The sequence below is a fragment of the Rousettus aegyptiacus genome, unplaced genomic scaffold, assembly GCF_014176215.1.
Source record: "Rousettus aegyptiacus isolate mRouAeg1 unplaced genomic scaffold, mRouAeg1.p scaffold_m13_p_1, whole genome shotgun sequence".
Classification (NCBI taxonomy): Eukaryota; Metazoa; Chordata; class Mammalia; order Chiroptera; family Pteropodidae; genus Rousettus; species Rousettus aegyptiacus.
The window spans coordinates 45,841,883-45,858,506 of NW_023416284.1; the positions used below are offsets into that span (position 1 = coordinate 45,841,883).

At 40.0% G+C, this 16,624-nt stretch overlaps 1 protein-coding gene across 7 annotated transcripts in view; it reads left to right on the plus strand.

Moving 5' to 3' along the window:
- IL12RB2 (interleukin 12 receptor subunit beta 2) overlaps positions 1-12,682 on the plus strand; it is a 69,709-nt gene extending 57,027 nt beyond the window's left edge. For all 7 annotated transcript variants that reach the window (XM_036235089.1, XM_036235085.1, XM_036235092.1 and 4 more), the window contains 4 exons: positions 1,517-1,654; positions 4,384-4,474; positions 6,770-6,869; positions 11,118-12,682. In XM_036235089.1, the coding sequence (XP_036090982.1) occupies positions 1,517-1,654; positions 4,384-4,474; positions 6,770-6,869; positions 11,118-11,621 (833 nt within the window). In that variant the 3' untranslated portion in view covers positions 11,622-12,682. The remainder of the gene's footprint in view (positions 1-1,516; positions 1,655-4,383; positions 4,475-6,769; positions 6,870-11,117) is intronic.
- Positions 12,683-16,624: the final 3,942 nt, after the last annotated feature.

Below are 16,624 nucleotides of genomic sequence, written 5' to 3' on the forward strand. Positions count from 1 at the left end.
GACCAGCAAACTGTTGAAATCCCTTCCCTTCTGTTCTGACATCGCATTTCACTCCCGGAGCCAAGGATGCCCGGACACAGTCACACAGTCTACTCTGATGTTCACTGATGCCTTGCTGCCACAAGATGAGCAGAAGCTCTCTCCAAAATTAATTTTTTAATCTCCTGCCTCAGGAATAAGAGATTTTCTAGTTTAATCATATGGCTTAAGTCTGTGGAAGCAATTTTATCAGGTTATAGTAGGCTTGGGAATTTTCCACACTACTTTCTCAACAGGATGTAAAATACAGAAATTGCTCTGATAGTCACAGCTCTTAAATGATCTGCTCAGACCTCAGCCCCTTTGGGTGGAGTGGATATGATATTACAGGGCTCCACCTTGCTGGTCACCCACAGAAAGCAGGGGTGGGAAGGATAAGGAGTCTGTTTTCTCCACTAGATGTGAAGTCTTTGAGGCAAATACGGTACCTTTGTATACTTGGTGTCTTGTGCAGAGCAGAGACTCAATAAATATTTGTAACTGTTGAAATAAATTCAGGAAATGGGCATCATCTGACTGGCCTTGGGGTTCATGAGCCAGTAAATGATGTTGAGGCACAAAGTGCTGAGTTCTAGTTTCCACTTTGATCACTAGCACAGGTGCAAGTCTGCTGAGCAAGCCAGAGACTGACTACTCCTGCTGTAGTTCTGACCTTGTCTTTATAGTCTCCCCCCACCACACACACACACACACACACAGCTTTTGAGAGGTCACTCAAGCTCACATCCAGCAGATCACTGGAGGAGACGTTTGTCTTTTTACTGAGGACTACCGACCCTCATGTTTCTTGGAGTAGAAAAAAAATCAGTGCATTGCTCAAAAAACAAAATCTTCCCTGCTGAGAATCTGCAGGGGTGTTGAGAGCATAAGGAACTGATAATTTAGGCTTAAACTGCCAAAATAAATCTAATCTTAAGTACCATTGTTCTGCATTTTAGATTTTATGTCAGATTGTAGCAGATCATCATGTTAAGCCCACTAAGCCCAGTAGTCAGAGCCTACAAAAAAGTAGAAAATTAAAATTAATAAATATTGCTTAAATATCTATTTCATTAATTGCTAAACTTAGCTTTCTTAAAAATTCCATTGAAAACTGTTTGTACATTTAATTTCCACCCCAAGACTTCTCAAATATACCTGTTAAATGCTAGAAACGTTATAGTCATAGGAAATAAAAAGAGTTAACTACAGCTAAATAATTTCAAAAGCAAAATGATAAAAATTCTTTCAAACAATTTTACCACAGGAAAAATATTTAATTCTTCTGATGTGCTGTGAAGTGAGGCCTCCATAAATGAGTGTCTAGAGTCTACTAAAGTGTTAAATACTAATGAATTAAGATTGTTTTAAACAGTAATGTACTTTTCTCTTTCAAATTAAATGAAGCATTAACAAATAAAAATGAGTAAAAGCCTACATTCAAATATATCCTTTAATATGTGCCTTATCTTTATCTTTGTCTTCATCTTCCTTTCAGAAATTCCCTATGGGGTCTCTCCAAATTCACATTCAATAAACAGCCTACAACCCAGAGTCACCTATGTCCTGTGGATGACAGCTCTGACAGCTGCTGGCGAAAGCCCCCAAGGAAATGAGAAAGAATTTTGTATGCAAAGTAAGAAACAACTTTAGAGATGGAGGGTCCACCCTGGATTCTAACACAGGTGTATACTCCCACTGCCTCTGGCATAGAGGTTATCAGATTTTCTTTAATTCATTCACTCATTACTTTTTTGCTGCTACAGCTTTGTACTTGTTTCCTCTAAATGGACTTCCCTATCCTGTCATTGACTGCCTGGAGACAGTGTCTTCTCATTTTTCAAAACTCAGAGTAATTGATTCTTCCTCCAGGAAGCCATCCTAAACACACCCCCATATTTCCTTTATGAAGTATTACATTTGACCCATATTCAAAACTCTAAATCCAATAGGCAGGGACTGGAATCTGTTTATCTTCAAAGTCTAGAATGGTGCCCAGGACATAGTACTTGTTCATTAAATGTCTGTTTAATGAATGATGAGAATTATCTCCACAATAACAATAGCAGCTATTGCACATCAAATAGTTATTATGTACCCCTGTGTTAAGTGCTTTGTATACTATATTCGTTTGCTGGGGCTCCTGTAACAAAGTATTACAAACTGAGTGGCTTAAACAATAGAAATTTATTTTCTCACAGTTTTGGAGGCTGTAAACCCAAGATCAAGGTGTCAACAGAGTGGGTGTCTTCTGAGGGTAATGAGAGGCTGTTTCATGCCTCTCGCCTTGCATCTGGTGGAAATCTTTGGCATTCCTTGGCTTGTAGATCTCTGACTTCATCTTCACATTGAGTTTTCCTGGTGCATATCTCTGTGTTCAGATTTCCCCTTTTCATAAGGACACCAGTCATTTTGGATTAGAGGCCGCCCTACTTTAGTCTGACCTCATCTTAACTAATTACATTTACAATGACCCTATTTCCAAACAAGGTCACGTTCTGAGGTGCTGGTGGTTAGGACTTCAACATATGAACTGAGGGGAGAAGGGGAAGGACCACATTCAACCCACACAATACATACTTTTACTCATTTATTCCTGACCACAACCATGTAAAGTGCCAGGTACATGACCGTACCTGGTTACACTACCAGGTACTCAATATGAAATGAATACAGGAATCAGGGATTAGGATGACTTTTTACAAGTGTAAGGTACAGAAAGATTGCCCAGGGTCATAGAGGTGACAAGTAGAACTACAGATCAAACTGAGATTTGAATTACTTAAGTTAAATTTGAGTGTATGAAGAAGTGACCCTGTTCTCATAGGCTTCCACCAGCTAAGTTACACTGTTCTGACGGCACCCGTTTGCATTTTTCCAAGCATAAAACAAGCTGTCCTTTCTTTATAACATGGAGTATCAAGTTGGTCATTCAAGACTCTTGTCCTGTGCCAGAGACTTCTCCACAGGGAAAACTGAAAAGCCCTCTTCTCATCTCCCAGCTACTCCCATGAAAGTTAACTTGTGAGCAATTAATTGAATTAAGAACTCAGCAGCTTTCTACTTGCACTCCAGACTTGTTCCATCTGCTCAGGAAGGAAGGCAGATGCTGAAGAAATGTCAGCATTGTGCTGATTGTATGGGGTGGTAACAAGCCTGCTGTGTTAACTCCCTCTTTCAGCTTGGTAACACACCTTTCACTGGGTCTAGACGGTCTCTGTCTCCTAGTCCCCCCTGTACACCTTCCCCCACAAACCTGTTCTTCTCTCTATCAGAAGAATCTTTCTGCAGGACACCTGAAGCTGCCATTCCACCTCTTGTTGCAACTCATCGGTGATTCCCCAAGAACCATCAAGCTAGAATTCAAACTGCTTCATTACCAGGCCTGGCATGACCTGATCTGTTCATCCATCCAGCTTTGTCCTCTACCACACTCATTCATATTCAAAAACAATAGTATCTGTAGTTCTGTGAAAGTGTTGTGCTGTATCCCACCTTTCAATTATTAGCACAGTTCTAGTCTTTGCTTCCCTAACTTGTCCACTTACCCAGCTCCTATCCATTCAGCTCTAAGCTTCTAACATTCCTTTTGGGAAACTTTCTTGAGCTGCTCATAAGACCGTTTCCCATGCTGTTGTCTGCTACAGTACCTCATATATGCCTTTATATGTTTTACATGTATGTTTTTACTGTTGTTTACATGTTTACACATCTATTTCCTGGGCTACATTCATTTCTGAAGATAGCAGAGCCCATGCCCTATTCATCTTTGTATCTGGGCACCTAATATGGCCTGATACATGTTTAATAATGGATACTGGGTGAATAAATGAATAATTCCGAAACATAGTAAATAGGAAGAAATCAAAACAATTTCAAAGACCCTAGAAGGCTTATCCAATGGTTGGTTTGGTAAAATTACTAGCTGCTATTTCACAAGGGCCTCCTACATGGCCATGTGCTTTAAACACACCATCTCTAATCTTCACAACAATTTGCAAGGCAGATATCATTCACCTTCTGTAGATCAAGAATGTGAGGTCCACAGATCATATTAGTCAGTGGAAAGTCCAGTGCTAGAATTCAGGGCTTCTAGTTCACAACCAGTGCTTTGTATACCACATCCCCTTTCCTTCTGCTCATTAAAGGAAGCAGCCCTTGTAGGGCTGGAACTCCTTCCAGAACTATAGAATTGGCCCACTTAGGGCCCCTTCTCCCTAACTGAATGAACAAAAATTAATTAGCCTGGTTCCTGCGACCAGCTACCCAGGAGCTGTGGGTAGGGTCCAGAGGGCTCACACAACAGTTAGTATTTTGAAATGTTCATTGAAGATAACTCAGTCACAGGGTTTGCTGTCTTTTCAGGTAAAGCCAATTGGAGCACAATCGTGGCACCAAGCGTTTGCATTGCTACTATCATGCTGGGCATTTTCTCAATGTGTTACTTCCGGCAAAAGTGAGTTGGTTACACCTGCCAGTGTGTGTGTGTGTGTGTTTCATGTTAATAGCTGTTGCTATGAGTCAAAGAAATGACATTCATAATTGCTGTGGCAGATTAAATTTATTCTTTTACAGGTGACAGTAAATTATGTTAAATGTTTAAAAGTATTCTACCATTGCCCTAGTAATTCCTAAGTAGAAATCTATTCTATCATAAGTGTGTGCAGATATTCTGTGGCAAATATGTTCACTGAAATATTGTTCATAAAAGGAAAACAATATGAAACCACCTAAATGCCCAATTACATGGGATTAACTAAATCTCAGTATGTCTCATACTGTATAGCAATATTATGCATCCATTAAAGATATAGAAAAATAATTGTATATTTTCTATAGTACATTTTAAAAGCAGCTTGAAAAACATGTACTTGTTTTTTAAAAATACTGCATACACACATACAAAATATTATGTTATCATTAAATTTGATTGTAACTTAAAAAGCCTAAATAATATGACTTAAACTAGTTGAACAGTTTCTCACCCAGGTAAGGGAAGTAAACTCAGATGAAGGGCTGGTGTAGTAGCTCCACAGTCATCAGGGACCTAGGTTCTTTATCTTTCTGCTCCACTATCCTGACATTGGCTTCCATCAATTTCACCTCATGGTCCAATGGCTGCAGGAATTACAGCCATCATGCCTGCATTCTACAACTACTGGGAAAAGGTGCCCACACTTCCATTTCAGATTACTTCACATGAAGAAGTCACACAGGATACTTTTGTTTACATCTCTTTGGCCAGAACTTGGTGAGGCAGTGAGGTTTAAAATTATGGTCTTAAAGCTGGGCTCATTGTTATTGCAATAAATTAGGGTCCTCTTCCTAAGAAGGGGGAAAATATGTATGAGATGGCACTTAACACTCTCCGCCCCATGAATATACGACAAAATATTACTGGCAGTTATATCAGGGAATAAAATCATAGGTGATTTTAGTTTTATTTAGCTATATTTTCTAAAATTTCTTTAAACTTGTATTAAGAGAACTTTTTAATGAGATAGTTATGCAATACAAAGTTTTCTTCAGATGTTGCATAAAGTAAGAGAAGAGGTAAAAATAAAACTAGCTCAAAGTCATCCTACTAGTCATTGAACTTGTCTGAAAGGCTTTACATTTATTTAAGCTCCCATGTGTGATAGGTACTTCAAAGCGGAGCTCTCTTTAGTGAGATTTTGAAAAAGTTTAACTTAAAAAAAGAGTTAACTAGGATCACATGCATTCTCTTCAAGGAAATAGTATCAGTTGGGGTCGAGGCTTCTGCTGTTTAAAAAAAAAAGAAAGAAAAAAAGAAGCCCCAAATTTTAGTGGCTTTAATAAAATAGTTTATTTCTCTCCCATATGAGTCCTGAGGTAAGTCATCCAGGTTGGTTGGTAACTCTGCTCCACATAGTCATTTAGGGACCCAGTTTTCTTCCATTTTATTGACCCATCATTCCTTGGGCACTGTCCTCAACTAAACGATCTATACAGATACCTCCGCTCACATTTCTTTGGAGAAAACCTAGTCTCATGGCCGTTATCTCTTGCTTCAAAGGGCTAAACATATCCCAGAAGCTTACTATTCTTATTAAACATCAAAGCTTATTAAAGTTTTTAAAGATGTTTCATATTAGTCTTGATTTTTAAAATATAGCCAAAATATTTAAGGCACATGCATTTATAACAGCTTAAGGATATTTCTTCCTTCCACATCATAAAAGTAACATAAATTCATTAAAAAACACAGAGATGTAGGAAAAACACAAGTACTTGGTAACAGTTTGGATATTTCTCTATGGTATTTTTCTTGGAGATTTTTTTTACATGGGTTATGTTGAAGCTATTTATATCATTTGTAGCTTTCTTTTTTCTTTTAGCATAATAATTTACCTGTCATTACAAACTGCTTATAAACATTGTAATGAACTAAATACTAAGCCCCCAAGGGTAGGCCTCTTGTTTGCTGTTCTATCCCAGCACTATGCTGGGCATATATTAGAGTTGCAAAGTTGGATAGTGACAGCTGAAAGTTCCATTGTTTGTTTAGCAAATCCTAAGTGGTTGCATCACGACTCTTTATCATCTATCCAAACTTCACAAAAAACTAGTCCAGCCTTGGATGATGAATCATCTTTTTCAGTGTTTACATTTTACTCATTTGCATAACTCTACACTGAACCCCTCCACTGAAATCACAGCACTAAGAACCTGTGCTTCCATGCCACCGCATACACAACTAACCAGATGTCAATGTTTTCTTTATCTATAGGGTATTTGTTCTCCTTTCAGCCCTCAGACCTCAGTGGTGTAGCGGACAAATTCCAGACCCAGCAAATAGCACTTGGGCCAAGAAATATCCCATTGTGGAGGTAAGGTATAAAGCCTCAGTGGTCAGTTGATGGGGTTCCAGAGAGCAGTGAATCTGAGTTTCCCATCGCAGCTGGGAAGAAACCTGGGTACTTAGATCCTATGAAGCTGAAGTCATTCACGCCTAGGTTATAGTCTGAGTCATCACTTCCAGGTACATGAATTTTCTGAAGCTTATGACCAAAAGACTAAAAGACTCATAGCTTTTCATTTCTCTATGCCTTATGTTCCCCTCCTCACATCACTTCAAAAGAAATAAAACAGCAAGTATTTTTGCCATTTGCTGAGCACTAGCCTGAGAACTGACTCATCCAAATTCAAGAGAATTGAAGCTTTACCATGACATTCCCAGTCCTGTCTGAGCATAGAACAGATAGAGCCCAGACTATTTTGGTTTTGGCAGGAAGCCAGTAAGTCATTCCATTGTGCATGGGAAAGGTTTTAAAGGAGAGGCTGCTTAGCTGGCAGATGAGAGAGCTAGAGTAAAGGAAGTGAGGGAGCTGCTGCTGTGCAATCTAAGGAGGTAAGAACAGCTCACAGTGAGCATGATGGTCCATCTCTGGTGGAAGGTCTGGAAGTTGAAGGCATCTGAATATGGAGCAAGACTGCATTTAGAGAGCAAAGGGGAGGAAAGTAGTATGCCTGTGCTCTTCCCATTGCTGGGAGAGTTGGCAGCCCCACACTCCTTTTCTCAAACCTTATAGCCCTACTCCATGATTCTTCTCAATTACCCAGTGCATTCTATCATCCACACCTTTCTGCAGGTCAGATGCCAGTGGGACCAGCCACTGCTCAGAGCTGGTCTCAGCCATGTCTGCCTCAGTAGGAACTTAAGTCATTGCAGTTTAGTGCCTTTGAAACAAGGTTTGGATGCAAACTCCACCTCTGCCACTTACTATGTGGATGACCTTCAGGCAATTTGTCTGATATCTGAACCCTATTTCACCCTCAGTAAAATAGGAATCAACATTATCTCCCAGGTATACGGTTGTGAGGATTAAGTAAGATGCCATGGAAAGCACATAGTCATACAAGCAAAGATGACTCACTCTCTTCCCAGGAAGACGCATATTTGACGTCTCTTCTCTCTGTTGAAGAGTTTTGTCCCTGTTAAGTTATAGCAGCGAGAACAGTAGTAACAGTAGCTTATATAAATATATGTGTGTATGTATTTTGAATTTTTTTTTACATGTACCTACATGATCTAGTTGTATATATGGTATTTATTATTTGTTTATACATGCATGTGATATATATTACTTTATATATGCCATTAAGTTGTACTATCATTACCATTTTTCAGATGAGGAAACTGAGGTACAGAGGACTAAGTAACTTGCCCAATGTTAGTCAGCTAATAAATGGTGGTTCCTGAATTCACATAACAGTAGAATGTGCTGGCTACCATTGTACTATACATTCTAAAAGATCTTTAAGCACAGGTATGAGGGGAGTCTAAAAGTCAGCACCTCCAAGCTGAATAGACTAAAGAGGTGTTCACACACAGGGCCCTCACTTAGTGGCAGTATTGTGATGACCTGTGGGAATGCACTCTGTAAGGACACCACTGCTAGTTTAGAGGGGGTTCAAGTACTAGTTGTTGAACCAGCTAAGCTTTAAGATCTCACCCTTCCAATGCTAAGATTCCACAGTTCCTTGCCCTAAAATCCTGAAATAGCACAGTGGAAGGCAGCTCTGGGTCAGTCACAGACACCTGGCTTCCAAGCTAGTAGCTTTGGCATCATGAGCTCCATTTGCCTCTGCCTGGGCATGATAAGGGCCCATAAAAAGCCTAGAAAAAATGCTAAGACAAAAGGTTAGAGAAAAGAACACAAGAAAAGCCACAGATGCCATACACAAACCTAAAGCTGAATAGAATAAACATGATCATTGCAACATTATAAATAAAATCCAAAAATTAGGCACAATATAAACTGCCACCAGGGGAGCAGGTTAAACATTTGAGTATATCCGAACAACAGGATATTATGCAACTATTAAGAAAAAAGGATCTATATGTGCCTAAAAATCTCCGAGATATTTAAAAGTAAAAAAAAAAAAGCAGTTTGTAACAATTGTCTAAAGTGTATTCTTATTTGTATAAGGAGGGAGATTTTATATACACATATACACATTTTTGCATGTGAAGAGGATTTTTCTGAAAGGCTACATATGAAACTAATTGTAGTTGCCTTTGGGGAGAGGGTTATTTAATGGAAATTTGAGGGCCATTTAATTTTCATTGTTAATTTCTTTTGAACTTTTAAGTTTTCTCACAAAACTGTGCATATTATTTTGCAAAAATAACTAGTGAATTAGAAAAAAAATTTAACTTAAACACAGCATCTGCAACAAAGGCCGCGAGGCAGCCTCAGAACCCTATTTCTTGACCCTTGAAGTGACCAGACTGTGAAGATGGCTCTCTTGGTAGGCTGAAGCCACGATAATATTTCTCCAACAAAACATGTTTTCAGTCCTCAGGTCTTAAATCTCCCTTCCATTTCTTAAGCTGTGAGTAGGGAAAAAAAAAAAAAAAAAAAAAAAAAACACGTCTTAAGGCTCTGTAGGAAAAGACCAAATCATAAAGGGCATCATCACCATTAATGTCATCCATTCTGAGTTTGTAAAAGCTTAAAAATGTGTCCGTGAGGTAGCTGAGGGAACAGTGGTCTAAGAAGCCTTGCCCACGGACTTATCAGATAGGGGGGCCTGCTTTCTAAAAGCTCTGTGGAACGGCCTTTATCAATACTGCCAAAGCTTTCAAGAAGGCAGAGTAAACACCTTGTCTTGTGATAAGGAGCCATTTCCACACCCTGTGCAATCTTTCCTACATCTGTGACAGCAGTGCTCTGGCAGCTGTGCTTTCCTCTGTGTTGCAAGCCACACAAACGTGCCAGGACTGGTTTGGGCAGCAATCGGAAGAGTAGGTCCCCCAGAGAAATACATACATACTCTCTAGCTTGTCAGGGCCCTTTGCGGAAGTCTGCCCTAAAACAGCATCATCATTCACTTTTTGGAAACTTCTCACGCTCAAGGCAAGGAGGCAAGGGAGGGGATATCAGCCAATCACTCATGCACAACTTGGCATTTGACAGATGAGGCAACTGAAGGCCAGAGAGGTTTTCTCAAGATGTGGTGTCAGAGTTGGGACTAGTTGTTGGGGTTGCCCTGTCTTTGCTGCTGTAGTGAGGAACAGTCATTAGAGGCTTCATGAGAAGACGGTGTCAAGCAGGGGGTGGTGCAGCAAACAAAAGCAGGTGGAGGCTGGTGGTGGAAACAAGCATGGTGGTGGCACCGAGAAAAAGGTGTTTAGTTAGGACCAGGATAGTGTGTGCCTGAGTTTCTGAATGAAAACATGGGGAGGTAGAAGGTGCAGGAAACTGTCAGGCTAAGGGCTGGAAGCTTTACTGAATATGTAAGCCTGAGTTGTTAAAGGCTTTGGAGCTTTGCTTTATAAAGACCAGTGTGAAAGATCATTTCCAAGATGTAAGGAGAGCCCAATAAAGCCCATTAAGTGTTAATAAAGTGCTTGGTGCTTGACTCAGGAATCAGCAGTAAGTTTGGAAAGGAGAGAGATGACATTGAAGACCTGGCAACTGATGTGCTGCTGAGAAAGCAGGCAAGAGAAGTAACAGAAAAAATTAAGTATAGGGAAAAAAGGATGAAAATTGCTTCCAAAGAAGTTATTCCAGTGTCTAAGAGCAGAACTGATGAAGACATTACCCTTCTTATAACCTTTCAATAGTTAATCCTTTTTATCCTTTAAAAGTCCCTTTAACACATGACCTCGTCCAATTTCCAAAGCCTTGCTTTCCTAAGAACTAGCAGGTTACAGAATAGACCAGTCCTCTCTGCCCCCAACTTTATCTAGAAAATATCTCAGGATTCTGCTCTAGCATGACCCTTTTAAAGTTACTCTGTCTCCTTCCCCAGAGACAAGCTCAGCCTTTCCTTTGCAACCAGTGTGCCCTCTGTCCTCAAGGAAAAGCAGCTAGTATAGTTTGACTTGCCAAAGTCTGGTTGAAGGTTGAGCAGGGTAGTGAATCACTCACTGGCTGAGGGTCGAGGAGTCCATGGCTCCTGTCTGCCTCCATAACAATGTTAACTACTTCTTTAACTCACAAAGTCAAGGGCTCAGTGTCCCACCTCAAGCTGACTAGGCAGTGCAGGGTGTGAGGTCTTTTGGAACTCTGGAGAAGTGTGTTGTCAGGTTACCTAACATAGCCACATGAGCCTCTCCCTCTTCTCAGAAAATGCAGCTGCCCATGGACTGGCCCACTTCTGAAGAACCTGAGCCTCTGGTCATCGATGAAGTCTTTCAAGTGACTCCAGTCTTCAGACATCCCCTTCATTCCATCTGGCCAGAAAAGGGACGAGTCCAAGATCACTATACTTCTGAGGAAGACAGTGTCTCAAGTCCACCACCTCCAAGAGCTCTCACAATGGAGACAGGACTAGTGGATCTGTATAAGGTGCTGGAGAGCAGGGATCCTCACTCAAAGGCAGTAAAACCAACCAGCTCCATTACGGTCGTCCCTGTGGACTACCTTCCTACCCATGAAGGTTACTTACCCTCCAACATAGATTATCTCCCTACACAGGAGGCTCCTATAACTGACCCCCTGGAAGAACTGGAGCCCCAGCACATCTCTCTCTCTGTTTTCTCAAGTTCCCTTCACCCGCTCACCTTCTCCTGTGGTGAAAAGCTAACTCTGGATCAATTAAAGATGGGGTGTGGTTCCCTCATGCTTTGAACGGTGAAGCTTGAACCTTGGAGTCAATGTACCCCAGATCAGTACAGCATGCCCATCTATCCGGTCCCCTGCTCCATCCTCTAGGGGCTACCATGTCTGGTTGCAGCTAGAGAGCAGTCAAGCCAGCTCAAGGTGAACCTCGGGAACTTAAAGTTGGCTGTAACCCAGATACATCTTGTCTTCTCCAAAGCCTGAAGATTATATCCTCCACTATGTGGACCCAGACTCCACTCTAAGTTCCTACAACTTTGCTGGCCAGAAAGGGGACAGGGGCGAGTGGAAACCAAAACTCTTACTAGCAACAACGTACAGTCCAGAGGACCATTCATGCAACTGTTTATAAAGCAGCCACTACATACCAGGTCTTACGTGTCTAGATCAGCACTGTCCAATAGGCCTTTCTGAAACAGACATCTTCTTCTATATGTATCTGTACTGTTCAATACAGCAGACAGTAACCACGTTGGCTGCTGACACTTTAGAATGTGTCTAGATTTACTGAGGAACTAAATTTTGATTCTAATTAAAACAGTCATGCACGATTAGTGGCTGCATTAGGAAAAAAACCTAGGTGGTGGATACACTAGTGAGAATTACAGGGGAACCATCAAATCAGATCAGTCATTTTACAAATGAGGACATAAAAGCCCTGGTGAGTGGAAGGGATTAAGTAAATTGGTAGTCACAAAATAGGGAAATGTAAAGTACAACATGGAGACTATAGTCAACAATATTGTAATAACGATGTAAGTTCCAGGTGGGTACTGATCAGAGGGGATCAATTCATAAATTATATAAATGTCTAACCACTATGCTGTATACTTGAAACTAATATTGTCAATTAAAAAAAAAAAAAAAAAAGACCCCGGTGACCACCAAAATAAAAGGACTCCCAAGATAGTCATGACTGTCATTCATGGAAGCCTAAGAATTATCTTTTTCCTAGTTTCATCTTCACCTTTCAGTGAATCGAGAGCAGCTTTATGATGGAAAGCTACCATAAACCCACCTTAAAACCTTAAGCACCCTCCTTCTGAAATAATGTCTTGAAAAGGAGTGGGTCAAAGGCTCTCTGACCCGTTTCTTCAAGGACTAGGGATGTCTCAGGGCCCAAGACTCAAACTGCCACAGTTGCACTTGATAGTCCCCTGTACCCGAAGGCATCCTCTTTCCTCAAGACTCTGAGCTGGTCCTCATACAGTTCAAGTTGAGTCTGGAAGAAAATTCTCCTTTCCCCAACACTGATATGGAACTTAATACATTTTACTCCTTTAGAGCTGTGGTTCCTGGCTTGTCACCCTCCCCTCGCCCACGAATGCCTCTAACCTTTCCCTATAGGCACTTCTGCTCTGCTGGTGGGGAAGAGTCTTGGTCTAAATGCTAACAGCACCCTTGCCAAAATAGGATGAAAGGTCCAGCACTTTTTTCTTAAAACCCTACCCCCATCCCACCCAAACACTGAAACTGAGGCAGCTTTGGTTTACCAGATGTCCCTCAGAGCTCTAGAAATTGAACATTGCTCTACTTGTTCACGTTTAACACTTTATTCATGCTTCCTGACATTCCAGACTTAACATAATTGGTTTTCCTAGGCTTCCTTTGAAAAGCTCAGGCTCCTTCCTTACATCTTTATTCTATTCTATTTAGCTGCTGTGTAGCACCCCACTGTAGTCACTTCTATCTCAGCAGCTTCAGCATTGGCTTGTCCGCACCCATGATGTGATGCCTTGAGCAAAAGCATACAAGGCAAGATGCTCAGAAGCCCAACATCCTCTCACCTTTCTTGCAATACCCATTTTCTTAGCCTTTTCTTTTGATGACCTGATATCCATTTTAGTCACTCTTCCCTTCCCCACTGGTCCCCAAAGACCAGCTCCCAGTCTCCCTTTTACCCTCCCCACATGCTCTCTTCTCTTTAAGCCCCAGGGGATAATGCAGTCAAGTACTTGTTTTCTTTAAAAAGTTTTTAAAGGGATTCTTCTTAGATTCTAAAGGCTCCTTATAAGGATGTAGAGGCTTCCTCAGTGCCCCCCAGCATTGTGCCCCTTAACACCTACTTCCTATACTGCCTTGTAAATAACTTGAAAGCAGGAACCATGCAATCTATTTCTCCAGTACCATGCCTGGTGCATAGTAGGGTATCAATAAAAAGTAAAAGATATCACCTGCCACTTCTTTATCTTATTCCTTCTGTTCCAGCCCATCCAGCTGTGCCCACTTCCTCTTTATTGGGACAACTAAGTTTGCATTTGTTCTTCATTCCCAGCGCTCATATGACCCCCACTGTTCACTGACAGCACTGCTTTAATACATGTAGCAGTTTCTTATTTTAAAAACATATATGAGGCAAGACTAGCTACTCACTCTGCCACATAAATTGTCCTCTTTCCATAAAGGACAAGTAACCTTGTTCTGCCCTTTCCCCAAGCAGTCTGCACACTCCCTCTTCCTGCCCACACATAAAATCCCAAATCAGGTTACCTAGTTTACCAGGACTAAGTAGAGCTCACCAATATACATACAGCCAGATTTTCATTTATCAAGAAAATTTGCTGCAACGGTTTAAATCCTCTCACTACACATCCAAAGACAACCCAGAAACCTATGCTCTAAACATATCAAATTCCTTAATTCTCTGGGACCTAAATACTATAAATAAAGTTCACTTAACGGATTAATGGGACTCTTCACCATTACTAATTCTTGTGTATAAATCTGTACTTCGAATTGTTTCTTGAAAGGGCCTTCTTACCTAGAAGCCAGAGATTCTACTTCCTGGGATTCTGTATTACGGACAATAGAAAAGTCAAACTAGTGTCATCTAGTCCTTTCCTTTCATTGCCTTTCCCCCTCTAATCTGTCCTGACTTCTCAGCTTCCATTAACAGCCTACAGCTGCCAACTTATCAATGCCCGAGTTCTTTTTCACCTGATGCAGCTGTCATCTGTCCCAATATCAATGCTTAAGCCCTCCAAAGAGCCCTGTTTTTCCTCTTCCTAACTTGCAGGACTCATGAATGTTCACATTAACCAACCTTATAACAAGGCTGATAGGCTGAATCCTCAAGTAAATCACCTTCTGAGATCAGAAGTTTCTTCTTTCCCCCTAATTCAATCAACTGGCTAACTGACAATGAAAACCAGAAGTCAGATCTTCACATCAGCCTGTGCTGGAATAAATTTCCCATTAAAACTGTAAAACACACACACACACACACACACCGTTTGATAAAAAATATTTGCAATATATGCCAAAATAACTGACTTAAGGCACTCTTACAGATCAATATGAAAAGAGCCAAGACTTAGTCAAAAGAAAATTGACCAAGTGACAAACACATTAAATGCCCAATATGCATCACCAATCACCTGCAATTAAAGAAATGAAAATTAAACACCATTTTTCACTTACCAAATTAGCATAATTAAAGGAAAAATTAGCCAGTATTAACCAAAGAAACTGGTGTTCACAATGAGGTATTTTAGCTGGCTCCTTTCTGGAGGCACTTGGGCAAATTATTTTAAAAAATTTGAGTAAGCAACTCAATTCCTAGCAATATAGACTAAAGAACAGTATAAAAACCTGAATAAGATCACAGCATTGATTAAAATGGGGAGGTCTAAATGCCCTTTAGTAGGGACTTGGTTAAATTACCTATACACAAAACACTGAATTTTATGGAATCTAATACTTCCAATTTTGGAACACCTATTACATGATGTTCTGAATAGGGAAAGATGCTAATTAAACTGTATTATGCCACTGATTTTATGGCCTGCCCCTCATTTTTAACATGGCTGAAATTGGGATGGATCTTACAATTGATGAAAAGCCTAGTATGCAATCTTTTAAAAAGTATAACAAATTTGACATGGAAATAAGCCAGTTACAAAAGGCTGAATAGAATCATCTCACCTTAATGTATCAGTGCAAAATTTTTGAAAGAATATACATCAAAATGCTAACTGTGGTTACTTCCAGCCATAGGCTCTTAAATTATATTTCTGCATTCTTTTCATTACAAATACTCATGACTCTTATAATTGGATATTCAATAAAATATAAAACATTACCAGACCTGAGACAATGGTTCTAGAGACAAACACTACCAACCACTCCACTTTCTTTATGGACTGTATCCTCAAATGTTCAAGTCCCTTATATAAAATGGTGCAGTATTTGCATAAATTGTATATAATTTAAATCTCTAGATTATTTACACCTGATACGCTGTAAATGCTATATAAATCATAAACTAATGTTTAGGGAATGACAGTTAAGTCTATATGTGTTCGGTACAGATGCAACCATTCTAGGTCTAACTACATAGTAGATGTCAGAAACAATTTAACATTTTTTCCAAATATTTTTAATTCCCAGTTGGTTGAATCTGCAGATTCAGCACCTGTGGATACTGAAAAGCGACTGTACTTGCCATAAGATATGTAACTCAGGTCTCACCACTTAGGCACACTATAGAGACGAGGAAACTGACACAAGTAACGAAGTCACATTACTAGTACCTGGTACCAGTCTCGTTTCAGAAAATTACAATTCCTTTCTATTTAAATGACAGCTCTACAAATGTCTATCAGTTGGGATTCTGACTGTCATTGACTAAAATACTAATTCCATAAAAATCTTTAAGCTGTTTTTACTAAGTAACCAAAAACTAGCATTTCCATGCATCTAAAGTTCTAGATCATTCTAGGTTCTTATGAGATCTACCTAAAAAACAGGTAAATGTTCAAACAAATGACACCAGGACAAATCTGGTAGTCCTGAACTTGCTTGCTAATTTGGCTACCTAGCTATCTAAACCCTGTAAGACACAGGTAGGCCACAGAAAAGAGATATTTCTTTTTAAGGAAATTGGTAAAATGGAGTAAAGCTATAAAAAACATTAAGCCTTTTAAATAGAAAAGTACCCAGAGTAATGTTCTCTCTGCAATTAAAATAGCTATCACTGCACCCAATTTATCTGATTTCCCCCCCAAACACGA